Here is an 18,788-nt window from a genome sequence, read left to right as displayed (position 1 = left end):
TTTGAAGATGATTGGAGGAGGGTATAGGGGAGATATTAGAGGTAGGTTTACACAGAGAGTGGTGGGTGCATGGAATGCACTGCCAGCGGAGGTGGTGGAGTCAGAGTCATAAGGGACATTTAAGCGACTCTTGGAAAGGCACATGGACAGCAGTAAAATGAAGGGGTGTAGGTTAGGTTGATCTCAGATTAGGATACGTGGTCGGCACAACATCGTGGGCCAAAGGGCCTGTACTGTGCTGTACTGTTCTATGCTCTATTAATAAAAATTATTAGTATTAATCCAGTTTCATTGAGTTTAAAATGTTGGCTTCTGCTACACTATCTGAAAGATTGTTTCAACATTATGATATGTGTTTTCCACTATCACCCAGCACCAGATTTTTCTAGATCAGGTGTAACATGGATCAAAAGTAGATTAAATGTCTGCTCTATGTTAACAATGTCTTCTAACACTACCTTTAAATTGAGGGGAGATAGATATAAGACAGATGTCAGAGGTAGGTTCTTTACTCAGAGAGTAGTAAGGGTGTGGAATGCCCTGCCTGCAACAGTAGTGGACTCGCCAACACTAAGGACATTCAAATGGTCATTGGATAGACATATGGACAATAAGGGAATAGTGTAGATGGGCTTTAGAGTGGTTTCACAGGTTGGCGCAACATCGAAAGCCGAAGGGCCTGTACTGCGCTGTTATGTTCTATGTTCTACTATCTTTGCAAAGCTATCTACTGCGTCTGTCTGTGCGATATTTCCATTCTCCACAAGGTGTCAATCTGCTGTTGCTTCTTAAGTGGGTTCGCCATCTCTTACCAATGTTATGCTGTGGCCTTTATCCAGTAGATTAGCTAGGAATGCTCAAACTCACTTGCCAGAGAAAAAAAAACTTTCTGGACATCAGCTGTATTTAAACCTAATTGAAGAATAAGTCATTTCACCACTCAGTTCTTTTTATTAAAAACATATAGCTTTACAGCGTTGTTAGGTTCGGACAACATTTAAAAAATGACTAGGTATTAATGCATTTTCTCCATTCCCTCTTTCGCTGCCTTCCATTCTTACTTTCCCAGACCCTCAGGGTGTCCCTGCTTTCCCTCTCTGCTCTGTACCTTGGGTCAATTATCTCTCTGCCTTCTCACCGCAATTTAGAGCTAAAGAAAATCTCCCTGACCTTGACTCACTTTATGCAACATACGTATGAAATATATACTTTGCAGAACAGTTTCAATGGCCTGTTATTGTGCGGCAGATTCGATGTTAAGTTTCACTTCTGCTTGGAATCTTCAAACAACCCATCCAAGGAACCCACTCTTCAGGCATTGGCCCACCACTGACTACAAAATGTGGATGCCCGAATGTGCCTCCGAATAATGCTTTTCCCATTCTACCTACTTATTGGCTAATCATTCCTAAATTTTACTCAAGGACTAGTCCATGAACTATTTATATTTTATTTACCCGAACACAATGTTCCTTGGTACTTTGGAGATTTCAGGACTACACACGCTGAGCACAGTAAAGAATCCGACCCCGCGCCCCTTTTAATGCCCTGATTTTCCAAGACACGAACGCTGCGGATTTCAGTAGCTTAAATAAAGAGTAACATTCCCAACTCTGCATTGATTAGTGGTGCGGCTGGGCGGAACTGTCTCTTTAGGGGCTGGGGGACGGGTTCCGCTGCTGCAGCCGGAAGCATGTGTTGCTGAATGTAGCAAATCGCCGCCGAGTGTATCAATTGTGGACGGTGCTGGCTGTCTGTCAGTTTCGAGTGGCGAGCCCCCCTCTGGGCAGCATGGCGTCTGCTCCACCCCCGGGGGAAGACGATGGCATGGATGCGTTCATGGACCAGTTCAAGAGGAAGAAGTATAAAGATGGCTTCAGCGAGGATAGCTGGGAGAAGGTGGGATCTGGAGAGCGACTCAACAACTGGAGTGGGGAAACTACTAGGAAATGTTTGGAAAATGCTGATTCCCTCGGTTCAAGGAAAACAGACAAGCAATGCCGACAAGGCAGGGTTAAATAAATTACCTAGGAATTTTGGCACAAGAGGATTTGACAAACACTCATTTTGTTTCTATAACATTGTATGGTTTCAGGAAGCAGTTAGATATAACACTTTGGGCGATGGGGAAAGCGGGATTGAGTTGGATGAGCAACCATGAGCCGAATGAATGGGGAAGCGGGTTTGAAGGGCCGAATGGCCTCCTCCTGTTTTTCTATGTTTCTGTGTAAATGATGGCTGGCAAAAGTAACATTTTGGAGCTTGATGAGGATGACAGAGCTGAGATTTGTTACATCAGGGTCAGACAGACATTACTTTTTAACCATTTTTTTCCACATCCGTTGCTGTCGAATGTTGAACAACTAGTGATTTGGGTGTCACTGGCTCAGGCAGCCCCAGTGATTGAAGCTTCTTTATGGTTCATTGCCACCTACTGTGGTCTCAGAGTTGATGGTGTTGTAGATATAACCGTGACTTCACAACGCCAGGGTCCCAGGTTCGATTCCCTGCTGTGTCACTGTCTGCGGAGTCTGCACGTTCTCCCCGTGTCTGCGTGGGTTTCCTCCGGGTGCTCTGGTTTCCTCCCACAGTCCAAAGATGTGCAGGTTAGGTGGATTGGCCATGCTAAATTGCCCTTAGTGTCCAAAAGGGTTAGGAGGGGTTATTGGGTTTGGGGGATAGGGTGGAAGTGAGGGCTTAAGTGTGTCGGTACAGATTCAATGGGCCGAATGGCCTCCTGCACTGTATGTTCTATCCGAGTTCTGTATCTTTAATGGTGCATTAGCCTTAGCTCTGACCAAATGAATTTGGGGTTTACATGTGTTAATTAGGGGTGGCGTAGTGGTTAGCACTGCCGCCTGCAGTGCTGAGGACACGGGTTCGATTCCAGCCCCGGGTCACTGTCTGAATGGAGTTTGCACATTCTCCCCGTGTCTGCATGGGTTTCACCCCCACAACCTAAAGATGTGGCGGTTAGGTGGATTGGCCATGCTAAATTTCCCCTTAATTGGAAGAAAATAATTGGGTACTCTAAATTAAAAATAAATAAGTAAATGTTAATTAGTTCTTGATCATATTGTTAAGCTTCATTTTGTCAAGATAATCATAGAATTTACAGCGCAGAAGGAGGCCACTCGGCCCATTGAGTCTGCACCGGCTCTTACAAAGAGCAACCCACTCAAGCCCACATATCTACCCTATCCCCGCAACCGAGCAACCCCCACTTAACCTTTTTGGACACTAAGGGCAATTTAGCATGGCTAATCCACCTAACCCGCACATCTTTGGATTGTGGGAGGAAACCGGAGCACCCGGAGGAAACCCACGCACACAGGAGGAGAACATGCAGACTCCCCACAGACGGTGACCCAGCCGGGAATCGAACCTGGGACCCTGGAGCTGTGAAGCAATTGTGCTAACCACCATGATACCGTGCTGCGGCTGCTCCTAGCACTGTGACCCGTTCCTGTGGCCCAACACATGTGCGTGTGTGTGCATCCTTCCAATTGACCGCACTGGTTTGTTGCACCGAAACAGTTGAACCTGGTACCTGATTACCTATCGGGGGGTGGGGGGGGGGGGGGGTGGAAGCCTGTCAGTCTTACAGCACCCAGAGGCCTCCGAGCAGTGCCGAGGGTCTTTGCAGCTTGGTATTCCAAAATTCAAAAAAACTCCGGAATCAGAGACACTCTCAGCCACGAGCATTTTGAATAAGGGATACTCAACCTGTATGTGAAAAGTTCTGGTTTTTTTTAAGGTAAAAGTCATTTGGTCGTCTTTTCCATGAGGCTGATTTTCACTTGAATATACACTGCAATTCAAATGGCCTGGCCATTTTCTCCAGAGCCATTCCCCCTCCGCCCCCAGTTTAGTCATGTTGTCAAACATAGCAGCCAATCTATACACAGGGGTTCCACAAACAAATGAAAGAAACTCTTGCAATCATAGTATCTTTTATAGAATCTCGAAAGTGCAAGTGAGGCCATTCAGCCCACCAAGTCTGCACCAACCCTTCAAAAGAGCACCCTACCTAGGCCCACTTCCCCACCCTATCCCTGTAACGTCAACTAACTGTTGGACACTAAGGGGCAATTTAGCATGGCCAATTCCCCTAACCTGCATATCTTTGGACTGTGGGAGGAAACCGGAGCACCCGGAGGAAACCCATGCAGACACGGGGAGAATGTGCAAACTACACACAGACAGTCACCCAAGATCGGAATCAAACCCGGGTCCCTGGCGCTGTGCTAACCATTGCACCACAGCCTCAGGATGTCCCAAAGCACTTGACAGCCGTGAAGTGCTATTGAAATTGTCATTGACTATTGTGTGACTCACGGATGACGTCTACTTGGAGTTGTCAGTTTCTGTTGTGGGTCTTTTTGTGATTGCACAGGCCAACGTTCGACCCACGGATCTTTGGGCACGAGGGGCTTGGGTTCCCATGAAGTAGTGGGATCTGGATGGTAGAATTTTCTTACTTTTCCTTCCTTTTCCCTTGTTCTGCCTTATCATTAAGCCTTTTGGACTCGTAGCCTGCTGCAGCTAGATGAACAGGTTGTCACCATTTTGAACGATTGACTCCTCCCAGTCATTATTGTTAATGCTGCCACGCTTCAAGGAGAGCTTCAGAGTGTTGTAGCATTTTCTTTGTCTTCCCGTGGAATTCTGGCCTGTAATATGTTGAACACTTACAATACCTTGGCAATCAACCTCCTCAAAAGGCCACCATTGACACGGAGATCAACATCGGCTCAGCTGCACTAGCTCAGTGTTAATGAAGACAAATGTAGGCCCCTTGCAGTCAGAAATAGGGGAATTTATAAGGGGAACAAAGAAATGGCTGACCAACTAAATACATGCTTTAGTTCTGTCTTCACAAAGGGAGACACAAATAAGATACCAGAAATATTGGGGAACACAGGGTTTAGTGAGAGGGGGATCAGCATTAGTAGAGAAATGGTGTTGCAGGAACTGATGGGTTGAAGGGCAATAAATCCCCAGGGCTTGATAATCAAATCCCAGAGTACTTAAGGAACTGGCCCTAGAAATAATGGATGCATTGGTGGTCATCTTCCAAGATTCTATAGACTCTGGAAAAGTTCCTATAGATTGGAGGGTAGCTAATGTAACCCCAATATCTAAAACGTGAGGTAGAGAGAAAACACGGAATTATAGACCAGTTAGTCTGATGTCAGGAGTGGGAAAAATTTTGAATGCATTATCAATGATTTAATAGCCGAGTACTTGGAAACTGACAGGATCGGACAGAGTCAGCATGGATTTACAAAAGGGAAATCTATTGGAATTCTTGGAAGATGTAACTAGTAGAGTTGACGAGGGGGAGCCAGTGGGTAAATGTGGCAGGTATTCAAGGGCAGCAACATCTCATAAGCAACTGAGCAGGTTTTTGGTAAATGTATGAGGAACACCATAAGGACAACTCTTCCTTCATAATACTTTGATCTTCAAGTTTGCTTGACCAGTAGACAACATCTGAGCTTAAGTTTTCAGTTAAATGACAGCACCTCCAACAGTGTAGCCCACACTCAATCCTGCAGTAGAAATTCAACCTGGTACATGCAATCGTCTTGAAAGTACAACTTAAAACCCACAATTTTTTGTTCCAGGAATAGGAATTCTGCTAACTTAAAGTTCAGGGATTGCTGTATTGTAATTGAGTTTAGATGATTGTTTGAAATGTGAAAGCTGAAATGTGTCGTTAGCTACATTGTTGAGATTTCACTCTTGTGCTGCCTTAGGGGAGTGTAAGGCACTTCTGAGTTGTATTGTTCAAGGCCATGAGCTTCACTTATCTACTCTTGGATAGGAGCGTGTGATGTTTTTTTTCCACTTATTCGCTTGCAACCACAGTACCAGCGATTGGCCTCCATTCACCATGGTAATAATCTTCATTAGTGTCACAAGTAGGCATACATTAACAGTGCAATGAAATTCTGTGAAAAGCCCCTAGTCGCCACATTCCGGCGCCTGTTCGGGTACGCAGAGGGAGAACTCAATGTCCAAATTACCTAACAGCACTTGTTGGAGGAAACCCACACAGGCAAGGGGAGAATGTGCAGACTCCACACAGACAGTGACCCAAGCCGGGAATTGAACCTGGGACCCTGGAGCTGTGAAGCAACAGTGCTAACCACTGTGCTACCATGCCGCCCAACCTTTGATCTGTTCAACCATTCCTTCACCTCCATTTTTGATGCCCCACTTTTCAAATAAACTTATTATTTCCCATCTCTGTTGTCTCAACTCCTAAAGAATGTAGACTTAATAGTATCTGGAATACACCATGTTTAGCCTTCTATCACCAGATCTGGCTAGATTATATCAAGCTCTACATCTCTCACCAGCCTCTGTCAAACGTGATCACTGTTCCAGGATCATCCTTGAAAGCAAAGATAACCCCCTCTCCTCACTTATTTTATTCAATATTAACTGTCACCTTAAATCCCTCTCCTCAGCCCTCTCGGATCCAACAACAAGGAACCTATGGACTTTTTTGGCACTAAGACTGGGGTCATAATTTAAAATCCCTGGTTGTTTCTCTCTTCTTCTCCCCCCCCCCCCCCCCCCCCCCCCCCCCCAACCCCCCTCTCTCTCTCTCTCTCTCTCTCTCTCATTTGCCCTAACTCTGAAGTTGGGTCATCAAAAGTGTTTCCTCCTAATCCCCATGTATTTACTTGGAGCTGAACACGTCCATGAGACCCACACCCTGTCCCCAGGACCCCATTCCCAATTTCTGAGTTGAGTGGTCACTCAACCTCCATTCCTGGCTCCCATGTTAGCTGACATTTTAAATGTTTTTTTCTGCTGTGGTATTGCCCCACTGCCCCTTTCAAAAACAGTTATCAACTCTGCTGTCTCAACACTAACCTCCCCTTGACCCCTCTTCCATGGAAATGACTGCCCATCTCCAATATATTGTCGTCGTCCCCCCCGGGCCAAGTCCTTAAACACATTGGTGCATCTGAAATCCATGGCCATGTTTTTTGTGACTCCAGGTTTCAATTTCTCCAATCAGGTTTCTCCCCCTGTTGGAGCGCTGAAAAGACCGTAATTAAAGTCACAGATGGTGTTGACTGTAACTTACTATGATGCCTTTTCTCATTTTGTTCTGCTTGACTTCCTGCATGCTGTCCTCCAATACCTGCTCTAACTCAGTGTGTTTGCTGTCTTCAGTCCTTACATAATTGTTGCCAAACCGTCTCCACCAATGGTGTCTCTTCATGTTGCTTCTGCCCCTCAAAAATTTAGATTTGGCCCCTTTCTTAATCCGCAGATATGGGCAGCTTCCACCTGTATGCTGAGGCACCTAGAGCTTCCTGTCAAACACTTGTTCTCTCCATTGAGGCTCCCTCAACTTATTTGACACCCAGTCTAGGATACAGTGTAATTCCTTTCAATTAATCGTTGAGAAAACTGAAGGTAATTTATTTGTGTATTCTCCCCCAATGCCAACCTACACACACTCACTGGGAACATGACAGAGAATTGGTCTCCGTGTTACATTTTGGTGAGGAAAGACAGCTTCCATAACATTTTTTCCATTGTTGTTGCAAGACAAAATGTCTTCCTGTGACTTGAGAATAAAATACTCACTTTATAAAGAACTTGCAAATTATGCCTTTGGAGGAGAGACATTTTCCCTCACTCATCCTTCCTTGTTAAGAAGCAACAGGAGCAAACGGAGGCAGAAAGGGACCAGTCCATGCTGACGACATGTTTTTTTTTTCCTGTCCAGGAGTTTGACAAGATTCCAATGTTTATGAAAAAGGCACCTGAAGAACTTGATCCTTTGGAGCATCCAGAACTTGCTTGCATCCAGACAATATTGTATGATGAGGATCAATCTCCAGAAGGTACTGGAATCCACATCAATCAAAAAAGTTAAAGCAAAGCCTGGTGCAATTTGCAAATTTTTATTTAGCAAATAACTGACTGACTTTAGGCAGATTCCATCCTCAGAAAGGTCCGGGAAATTACATTTTCTGTGACTGACAGAGTATTCGATGTTATCCTGTATAAAACTGATAGCTAGTAATGTGATGATAGCTTGGCCATGTATATATTTTCACAAGATTACAAAGAAAAAGAGTACTCCTGTGCAATGATTTCTAACTAAAGCTATCAAAATGAATGTTTTGATCACTGGAAACAGTGCAGGTATTTATGGAAAATCATTGGTGAGAATTTTATTATCACCTCTTCCAGAATAATGGTTTAAAAATATTTTTATTGGAATTTTTAACATTTAGTAACAAGATTTATACATGAGACAGAACCGTTGGCAAAAAACGCAAAAGACGAAATCAAGCAACAGCAACTTCATAAACAATCTCTTAAAGAATAATGCTGCAAACTTCTAATTTATTGATAAACACCTTTTGAAACATTTTGTTTTTTTTTTATTAAATATTTTATTGAAAATTTTTTGTCAACCAACACAGTACATTGTGCATCCTTTACACAATATTATAACAACACAAATAACAATGACCTATTTTATAAACAAAAAATGAATAAATAATAAATAACAAAAATGAAAACTAGCCCTAATTGGCAACTGCCTTGTCACAAGTAACACTCTCCAAAAATATAATTTAACAGTCCAATATATAATTATCTGTAGCAACGACCTATACATACTATACAGTGTATATTAACAACCCTGAGAGTCCTTCTGGTTCCTCCCACCCACCCCCCCCCCCCCCCCCCCCCCGATCCTGGGCCGCTGCTGCTGCCTTCTTTTTCCCATTCCGTCTATCTTTCTGCGAGGTATTCGACGAACGGTTGCCACCGCCTGGTGAACCCTTGAGCCGACCCCCTTAGGACGAACTTAATCCGCTCTAGCTTTATAAACCCCGCCATGTCATTTATCCAGGTCTCCACCCCCGGGGGCTTGGCTTCTTTCCACATTAGCAATATCCTGCGCCGGGCTACTAGGGACGCAAAGGCCAAAACATCGGCCTCTCTCGCCTCCTGCACTCCCGGCTCTTGTGCAACCCCAAATATAGCCAACCCCCAGCTTGGTTCGACCCGGACTCCTACTACTTTTGAAAGCACCTTTGTCACCCCCATCCAAAACCCCTGTAGTGCCGGGCATGACCAAAACATATGGGTATGATTCGCTGGGCTTCTCGAGCACCTTGCACACCTATCCTCCACCCCAAAAAATTTACTGAGCCGTGCTCCAGTCATATGTGCCCTGTGTAATACCTTAAACTGAATCAGGCTTAGCCTGGCACACGAGGACGACGAGTTTACCCTGCTTAGGGCATCTGCCCACAGCCCCTCCTCGATCTCCTCCCCCAGCTCTTCTTCCCATTTCCCTTTTAGTTCATCTACCATAGTCTCCCCTTCGTCCCTCATTTCCCTATATATATCTGACACCTTACCATCCCCCACCCATGTCTTTGAGATCACTCTGTCCTGCACCTCTTGTGTCGGGAGCTGCGGGAATTCCCTCACCTGTTGCCTCGCAAAAGCCCTCAGTTGCATATACCTGAATGCATTCCCTTGGGGCAACCCATATTTCTCGGTCAGCGCTCCCAGACTCGCGAACTTCCCATCCACAAACAGATCTTTCAGTTGCGTTATTCCTGCTCTTTGCCACATTCCATATCCCCCATCCATTCCCCCCAGGGCAAACCTATGGTTGTTTCTTATCGGGGACCCCCCCAAGGCTCCAGTCTTTCCCCTATGCCGTCTCCACTGTCCCCAAATCTTCAGTGTAGCCACCACCACCGGGCTTGTGGTGTAGTTCCTCGGTGAGAACGGCAATGGGGCTGTCACCATAGCCTGTAGGCTAGTCCCCCTACAGGACGCCCTCTCTAACCTCTTCCACGCCGCTCCCTCCTCCTCTCCCATCCACTTACTCACCATTGAAATATTAGCGGACCAATAATACTCACTTAGGCTCGGTAGTGCCAGCCCCCCCCCCTATCCCTGCTACGCTGTAAGAATCCCTTCCTCACTCTCGGGGTCTTCCCGGCCCACACAAAACCCATGATGCTCTTTTCAATCCTTTTAAAAAAAGCCTTCGTGATCACCACCGGGAGGCACTGAAACACAAAGAGGAATCTCGGGAGGACCACCATCTTAACCGCCTGCACCCTCCCTGCCATTGACAGGGATACCATATCCCATCTCTTGAAATCCTCCTCCATCTGTTCCACCAACCGCGTTAAATTTAACCTATGCAATGTGCCCCAATTCTTAGCTATCTGGATCCCCAGGTAACGAAAGTCCCTTGTTACCTTCCTCAACGGTAGGTCCTCTATTTCTCTACTCTGCTCCCCTGGATGCACCACAAACAACTCACTTTTCCCCATGTTCAATTTATACCCTGAAAACTCCCCAAGTATCCGCATTATTTCTGGCATCCCCTCCGCCGGGTCCGCCACGTATAGTAGCAAATCGTCCGCATACAAAGATACCCGGTGCTCTTCTCCTCCCCTAAGTACTCCCCTCCACTTCTTGGAACCCTCAACGCTATCGCCAGGGGCTCAATCGCCAGTGCAAACAATAATGGGGACAGAGGGGCATCCCTGCCTTGTCCCTCTATGGAGCCGAAAATATGCAGATCCCCGTCCATTCGTGACCACGCTCGCCACTGGGGCCCTATACAACAGCTGCACCCATCTAACATACCCCTCTCCAAAACCAAATCTCCTCAACACCTCCCACAAATAATCCCACTCCACTCTATCAAATGCTTTCTCGGCATCCATCGCCACTACTATCTCCATTTCTCCCTCTGGTGGGGCCATCATCATTACCCCTAACAGCCTCCGATATCGTTGCTTCAGACATAGTCGGGAGCAGTTGTCCCCTTTCCTTTGCCTCATTAAAGGTCCTCGTCAGTACCGGGGCGAGCAAGTCCACATATTTTCTATAGAATTCGACTGGAATCCATCCGGTCCCGGGGCCTTTCCCGCCTGCATGCTCCTAATTCCTTTCACCACTTCTTCTACCTCAATCTGTGCTCCCAGTCCACCCTTTCCTGCTCTTCCACCTTGGGAAATTCCAGCCGATCCAAGAAGCCCATCATTCTCTCCCTCCCATCCGGGGGTTGAGCTTCATATAATTTTTATATAAAATGTCTTGAACACTCCATTCACTCTCTCCGCTCCCCGCTCCATCTCTCCTTCCTCATCCCTCACTCCCCCTATTTCCCTCGCTGCTCCCCTTTTCCTCAATTGGTGTGCCAGCAACCTGCTCGCCTTCTCCCCATATTCGTACTGTACACCCTGTGCCTTCCTCCATTGTGCCTCTGCAGTGCCTGTAGTCAGCAAGTCAAATTCTACATGTAGCCTTTGCCTTTCCCTGTACAGTCCCTCCTCCGGTGCTTCCGCATATTGTCTGTCCACCCTCAAAAGTTCTTGCAGCAACCGCTCCCGTTCCTTACTCTCCTGCTTCCCTTTATGTGCCCTTATTGATATCAGCTCCCCTCTAACCACCGCCTTCAACGCCTCCCAGACCACTCCCACCTGGACCTCCCCATTATCATTGAGTTCCAAGTACTTTTCAATGCACCCCCTCACCCTTAGACACACCCCCTCATCTGCCATTAGTCCCATGTCCATTCTCCAGGGTGGGCGCCCTCCTGTTTCCTCCCCTATCTCCAAGTCCACCCAGTGTGGAGCGTGATCCGAAATGGCTATAGCCGTATACTCCGTTCCCCTCACCTTCGGGATCAATGCTCTACCCAGCACAAAAAAGTCTATTCGCGAGTAGACTTTATGGACATAGGAGAAAAACGAGAACTCCTTACTCCTAGGTCTGCTAAATCTCCACGGGTCTACACCTCCCATCTGCTCCATAAAATCTTTAAGCACCTTGGCTGCTGCCGGCCTCCTTCCAATCCTGGACTTCGACCTATCCAGCCCTGGTTCCAACACCGTATTAAAATCTCCCCCCATTATCAGCTTTCCCATCTCTAGGTCCGGAATGCGTCCTAGCATCCGCCTCATAAAATTGGCATCATCCCAGTTCGGGGCATATACGTTTACCAAAACCACCGTCTTCCCCTGTAGTTTGCCACTCACCATCACGTATCTGCCCCCGTTATCCGCCACTATAGTCTTTGCCTCGAACATTACCCGCTTCCCCACTAATATAGCCACCCCCCTGTTTCTCGCATCTAGCCCCGAATGGAACACCTGCCCCACCCATCCTTTGCGTAGCCTAACCTGGTCTATCAGTTTCAGGTGCGTTTCCTGTAACATAACCACATCTGCCTTAAGTTTCTTAAGGTGTGCGAGTACCCGTGCCCTCTTTATCGGCCCGTTCAGCCCTCTCACGTTCCACGTGATCAGCCGAGTTGGGGGGCTTCCTAACCCCCCCCCTTGTCGATTAGCCATCACCTTTTTCCAGCTCCTCACCCGGTTCCCACGCAGCTGTATCTCCCCCAGGCGGTGCCCCCCCGCCCATCCTCTCCCATACCAGCTCCCCCCTCTCCCCAGCAGCAGCAACCCAGTAATTCCCCCCTCCCACCCCACCCCCGCTAGCGTAATTACTCCCCCCATGTTGCTCCCAGAAGTCAGCAAACTCTGGCTGACCTCGGCTTCCCCCCGTGACCTCTGCTCGCACCGTGCGACGCCCCCTCCTTCCTGCTTCTCTATTCCCGCCATGATTATCATAGCGCGGGAACCAAGCCCGCGCTTCTCCCTTGGCCCCGCCCCCAATGGCCAACGCCCCATCTCCTCCACCTCCCCTCCTCCCCCCATCACCACCTGTGGGAGAGAGAAAAGTTACCACATCGCAGGATTAGTACATAAAACCCCTCTTTGCCCCCCACATTCGCCCCACCACTTTGTTCGAACGTTCTTTTTAATAACCCGCTCATTCCAGTTTTTCTTCCACAATAAAAGTCCACGCTTCATCCGCCGTCTCAAAGTAGTGGTGCCTCCCTCGATATGTGACCCACAGTCTTGCCGGTTGCAGCATTCCAAATTTTATCTTCTTTTTATGAAGCACCGCCTTGGCCCGATTAAAGCTCGCCCTCCTTCTCGCCACCTCCGCACTCCAGTCTTGATAAACGCGGATCACCGCGTTCTCCCATTTACTGCTCCGAGTTTTCTTCGCCCATCTAAGGACCATTTCTCTATCCTTAAAACGGAGGAATCTCACCACTATGGCTCTGGGAATTTCTCCTGCTCTCGGTCCTCGCGCCATCACTCGGTATGCTCCCTCCACCTCCAACGGACCCGCCGGGGCCTCCGCTCCCATTAACGAGTGCAGCATCGTGCTCACATATGCCCCGACGTCCGCTCCCTCCACACCTTCAGGAAGACCAAGAATCCTCAGGTTGTTCCTCCTTGCGTTGTTTTCCAGTGCCTCCAACCTTTCCACACATCATTTCTGATGTGCCTCCTGCGTCTCCGTCTTCACCACCAGGCCCTGTATATCGTCCTCATTCTCGGCTGCCTTTGCCTTCACGACCCGAAGCTCCCGCTCCTGAGTCTTTTGTTCCTCCTTTAGCCCTTCGATCGCCTGTAGTATCGGGGCCAACAGCTCTTTCTCCATTTCCTTTTTGATCTCTTCCACACAGCATTTCAAGAACTCTTGTTGTTCAGGGCCCCATGTTAAACTGCCACCTTCCGACGCCATCTTGGTTTTTGCTTGCCTTCCTTGCCGCTGTTCTAAAGGATCCACTGCAATCTGGCCACTCTCTCCTCCTTTTTCCATCCGTATCCAGGGGGGATTCCCTTCTGGTTTACCGCACAGTGTTTTTAGCCGTCAAAATTGCCGTTGGGGCTCCTATCAAGAGCCCAAAAGTCCGTTTCACAGGGAGCTGCCGAAACGTGCGACTCAGCTGGTCATCGCCGCACCCGGAAGTCTTTTGAAACATTTTGAGCCTCCATGTGAGATTAAATGACTAAATGGAGAAAGACTGCGAAAATTGCAGCACAGAGGGGTTTGGGGGTTCTCGTGCGTAAATCACAAAAAGCTGGCATGCAAGTTCAGCAGGTAATAGGGAAGGCAAATGGAATGTTGGCCTTTATTTTAAAGGAAATGGAGCATAAAAATAGGGAATTCTTGCTAAAACCATGCAAGGCACTAATTTAAAAAAAAAAAAATGTAGAGTATCCAATTAATTTTTGCCAATTAAGGGGCAGTTTAGTGTAGCCAATCCACCTAGCCGGCACATCTTTGGGTTTTGGGGGCGAAACCCACGTAAGCACAGGGAGAATGTGCAAACTCCACACGCACAGTGACCCAGAGCCGGGATAGAACCTGGGACCTTGGCACCGTGAGACAGCAATGCTGACCCACTGCGCCATCGTGCTGCCCTCCAATTAGATCACACTTGGAATATGTGAACCGTTTTGGTCCCCTTATCTAAAGAAAGACATACTAGCATTGGAGGTAATCCAGAGAAGGTTCACTAGGTTGATCCCAGGTACAAAGGGATTTTCTTATGAGGAGAGTTTGAGTAGGTTGGGCCTAGAAGAATGAGAGGTGACCTTATTGAGACTTGTAATATTCTCAGGGGGCTTGACAGGGTAGATGCTGAGAGGTTGTTTCCCTTTATGGAAGAGTCTAGGACCAGAGGGCATAATCTCAGTAAGGGGTCGTCCAGTTAAAACAAAGATGAAGAGGAATTTCTTCTCTCAGAAGGTAGTGAATTTGTAGAATTCTTTCCTGCAGAGGGCTGTAGTATGTTCAAGGCTGAGATAGAAAGATTTTTAATTAGGGAATCCAGGGTTATTGGGATAAGGCGGGAAAGTGGAGTTGAGGATTATCAGATCAATCAAGATCTAGGGCAGCATGGTGGCGCAGTGGTTAGCATTGCTGCCTCACGGCGCCGAGGTCCCAGGTTCGATCCCGGCTCTGGGTCACTGTCCATGTGGAGTTTGCACATTCTCCCCGTGTTTGCATGGGTTTCGCCCCCACAAGCCAAAGATGTGCAGGTTAGGTGGATTGGCCACGCTAAATTGCCCCTTAATTGGAAAAAATGAATTGGGTACTCTAAATTTTTTTTAAAAAAAAGATCAGTCAAGATCTCACTGAATGGTGGAGCAGGCTTGATGGGCCGAATGGTCTACGTCTGCCCCTATGCATTATGGTCTTAAATCAGATTTGTTTTTAAAAATCAGATTGGTTGGAGATTTCTAATATTTATAGATTGTGTTAGACCTTTTCTTTTGAATTATATTTTACAGAGCTTGCAAAAACATACAAGAATGAAGGGAATCATTACTTCAAGGAAAAAAATTATAAAAAAGCTGTCATCTCCTACACAGAGGGGCTGAAGAGAAAATGCGGTGACTCTGAGCTGAATGTCATACTCCATACAAACAGAGCTGCGGCACAATTTTATTTGGGTATGGCTGGTTGGCACTTGCCCGTCCTAACAGCGTGGAAATGGGAGTGAGCTGGATGACATGATTGGGGGGGGGGGGGGAAAGAGTCTTGATTCACTCAGGTGTAAATGCCTTAAGTGAACTGAGTTTGGGACTGTGCGAATCCCAAGTAATCATGCTTGGGGATTGAAATGTTGTGTTCAACCGAAATGTCACATTGTATGGTTGGGTGTGTTCTGGAGTGGGGCACAACATTTAAAAGTGTTACTGTAACATGAGGTCAACTCTCAACAATTAGTTACAGGCCATAATTGAAGACGATCAAAGGAAAAAAACGTGTGTCAGTTGGCTAAGATCAAGTGTAATAGCCTTTTGGCTCAGATCTGGTATGTCTCTTGTGGGGACAATTAATTGGATTCAATTTGAATTTGAATTGTTTTTTTGGAGCAGGCGAGGAGCTGGATTAGGGGTTTGCCCCTGACCACACTCTAAGCCCTGGCTTTGTAACTCAGAGAAAGTAATAAAGTAGTGCCTTCTTCCACATGCCAGTGCAGCCAGGTATTGCTCGTTTGCTGGTGAACTGACAATGTGAACAAAAAAGTATATTTGGCTCCCTGACTCTCTTGATATTCTGTGTTTAAGGTAATAATCGATCTGCACTAAATGACGTGATTGAAGCTCGAAAGTTGAAACCAAACCACCTGAAAGCAATAATTAGAGGTAATGCTGAAGAAACAGTTATGTTTTATTTTGCCTTCCTCCCTTACTCCCCTAGCTTTTAGGGAGTCTACAAGGAGAGTCTGGAAGCACACGTTTCTATTTCACTTTTCATTACAGGACACAGGTGGTATGAGGAACTCCAAATGCAGGGGACAACACGTGTGAACTCAAACCCCACGACGATATATTGGAACTCCCAACAATTTGTGCCATGTACAGGGACAGTTATTAATTTAAAATGTTGTGTTCCACTATATGATTTTTTTTTTTGTCCCAAACAAGACGATAGTCAAAAAGTGGATGTTGAGGCAGAACAGTGTTGCACAGAATCAATGTTTGTTACCAACTAGAGGTATGCTGGGTGATGATGTGCTGCCCCTTCCGACCTCTCACCCATTTTTGTTGCTGTTTTTTGTAAGGAAAATAAATTGAACATTTCTAAGAATCAATACTTTCCCCAGAGTTCTTGCTTTGGTGATCATTTAACAGAGTCCATGTTTGATACTGAAAATGAATACAATATTTTGGAACAGAGATGATGTGTTACCAAACTGACATCTTGCAATGACTTCTTGATTAATCAACAATGTTTTGGGAAATGGGTTCTTCCCTGTGGCTGCCGAAGTCTTAACTTTTGATTGTGGGTTTTGACAGGTATCCTTTGCCATATTGAACTGAAAAATTACAGCAAGGCAATAGCATGGTGTGATGAGGGCCTTCAGTTTGAACCTAAAGAGAAGCAGCTCATTGAATTGCGAGCCAGCGCTGATAAGCAGAAGGTATGGTGCATGACTGCACGTTAAGTACTTGACTGTGGGAGGTAGAGTCGAGGGTGACTATGTTGTGTGAGTGCTGAATTTGGGAAATTTAGTCAAGTGTGTACATTGCGGAAATGGTCAGAATGGTTCGTCATTGAAGAGCTTTGTTGATCTGGCATCTCATAGCTGCATAGGATTGCATAGTGATCTTAGAGATTGATATGTGATGCCATCTTGTGTTCTCCAGGAATAGGTTGAGCCTGTCCAAACTCTTTTTGTTTAAAACCTGCAAGCAGAGAATGGTGTCTGTAAGACAGTGATGGGCAACCTAGACTAGTGAGTGGGTCACATGTGCGGGCCCCCCTGCATCTCATAAGATTGAAATCGGGCTTGTTCACTAACTATGACCCTTGAATACGATTGAATACATTTAATGCACAGCGAATACTTCATAAGTTGCAGAAAATGCTTAATCATTCCTGTATTAAAGAGAACCGTCATCAATTTCAAGTGATAAAAACAAAAAAATATTTATGCTTGACACAGCGGGAGCGCAAGGCTCTCACAGTCAATGCTGTGAGCAATCAGCATGCACCTCACTTCACTTGCCCTTGTTCTATGTGTGTATCACTTCAGTCATACTGGTAGGAAAAAGCTACGCAGATGGAACCAGCAAAATGTGGCAACTCTGCACATGGGCAACAGTGAACAAAATGGCTTGTGACCTGCACTCAGAACTTTAATAGGCTGTGTGGATCCCGGGCAAATGCTTGCCCACCACTGCTTTAATGCCATCATTTTGAACAGACGTTGAACCTAGGCCACAGGTGAATGGTTCTGACTGATTAGCCCACCTAGTCTTACGCTGAATTGTTAATTTTTTTGTAGCGGGTCGAAGAACGTAATGTAAGGAAAACAAAGTTAAGGGAGAAGAAGGAACGGGTGCAAGCAGAGGCTTTAATGAAGGCTATCGAGGTAAGGAAATGTGAAACGTTGGAGAAAATGGCCAGGCCATTTGAATTGCAGTGTATATTCAAGTGAAAATCGGCCTCATGTAAAAGACGACTAAATGACTTTTACCTTAAAAAAACAGAACCTTTTCACATACAGGTTGGTTGAGTATCCCTTATTCAAAATGCTCGTGGCTGAGAGTGTCTCTGATTCCGGAGTTTTTTGAATTTTGGAATACCAAGCTGCAAAGACCCTCGGCACTGCTCGGAGGCTTTCGGGTGCAGTGAGACTGACGGGCGGTACAAGGCTCCACCCCCCCCCCCCCCGATAGGGAATCAGGTACCAGGTTCAACTGTTTCGGTGCAACAAACCAGTGCGATCTATTGGAAGGACGCGCACACACGCACGTGTGTTGGGCCACAGGAACGGGTCACAGTGCTAGGAGCAGCCGCAGCACGGTAGCATAGTGGTTAGCACAATTGCTTCACAGCTCCAGGGTCCCAGGTTCGATTCCCGGCTGGGTCACTGTCTGTGGGGAGTCTGCATGTTCTCCCAATGTGTGCGTGGGTTTTCTCCGGGTGCTCTGGTTTCCTCCCACAGTCCAAAGATGTGTGGGTTAGGTGGGTTAGCCATGCTAAATTGCCCTTGGTGTCCAAAAAGGTTAAGTGGGGGTTGCTCGGTTGTGGGGATAGGGTAGATCTGTGGGCTTGAGTGGGTTGCTCTTTGTAAGGGCCAGTGCAGACTCGATGGGCCGTATGGCCTCCTTCTGCACTGTAAATTCTATGATTAAAAGACAACCCTAGCTTTGAAGAGATCAGACTGAATTCTGATTGTTAATTCCCCAAGGTTAATTAATTTGAAGGTACAGACAGGAACTTTTAGGTTTTCCCTCTGCCAATTCCAGCGGCCATCCCCCAGCCAATCGACAAGACTAACGTGTAGCACATAATCTATCTCAATGCCTTGAGAAACAATAATAGGTATGTAGCACAATTTAAAATGAAAGTTGTAGCCTTTGCCGAGAAGACTAATA

At 46.6% G+C, this 18,788-nt stretch overlaps 1 protein-coding gene across 1 annotated transcript in view; it reads left to right on the top strand.

The window, feature by feature from the left end:
• The first annotated feature begins 1,693 nt into the window (after nt 1-1,693).
• The window catches only part of ttc4 (tetratricopeptide repeat domain 4), a 28,104-nt gene continuing 11,009 nt past the window's right edge, over nt 1,694-18,788 (top strand). Inside the window, exons 1-6 of the mRNA XM_072510691.1 lie at nt 1,694-1,899; nt 7,760-7,877; nt 15,186-15,347; nt 15,969-16,046; nt 16,701-16,825; nt 17,693-17,779. Of these exons, the coding sequence (XP_072366792.1) occupies nt 1,792-1,899; nt 7,760-7,877; nt 15,186-15,347; nt 15,969-16,046; nt 16,701-16,825; nt 17,693-17,779 (678 nt within the window). The 5' untranslated portion in view covers nt 1,694-1,791. The remainder of the gene's footprint in view (nt 1,900-7,759; nt 7,878-15,185; nt 15,348-15,968; nt 16,047-16,700; nt 16,826-17,692; nt 17,780-18,788) is intronic.

The sequence above is a fragment of the Scyliorhinus torazame genome, chromosome 7 (genome assembly GCF_047496885.1).
Source record: "Scyliorhinus torazame isolate Kashiwa2021f chromosome 7, sScyTor2.1, whole genome shotgun sequence".
In the NCBI taxonomy this organism is placed as follows: Eukaryota; Metazoa; Chordata; class Chondrichthyes; order Carcharhiniformes; family Scyliorhinidae; genus Scyliorhinus; species Scyliorhinus torazame.
This window is presented reverse-complemented; position numbering and strand designations above follow the sequence as displayed.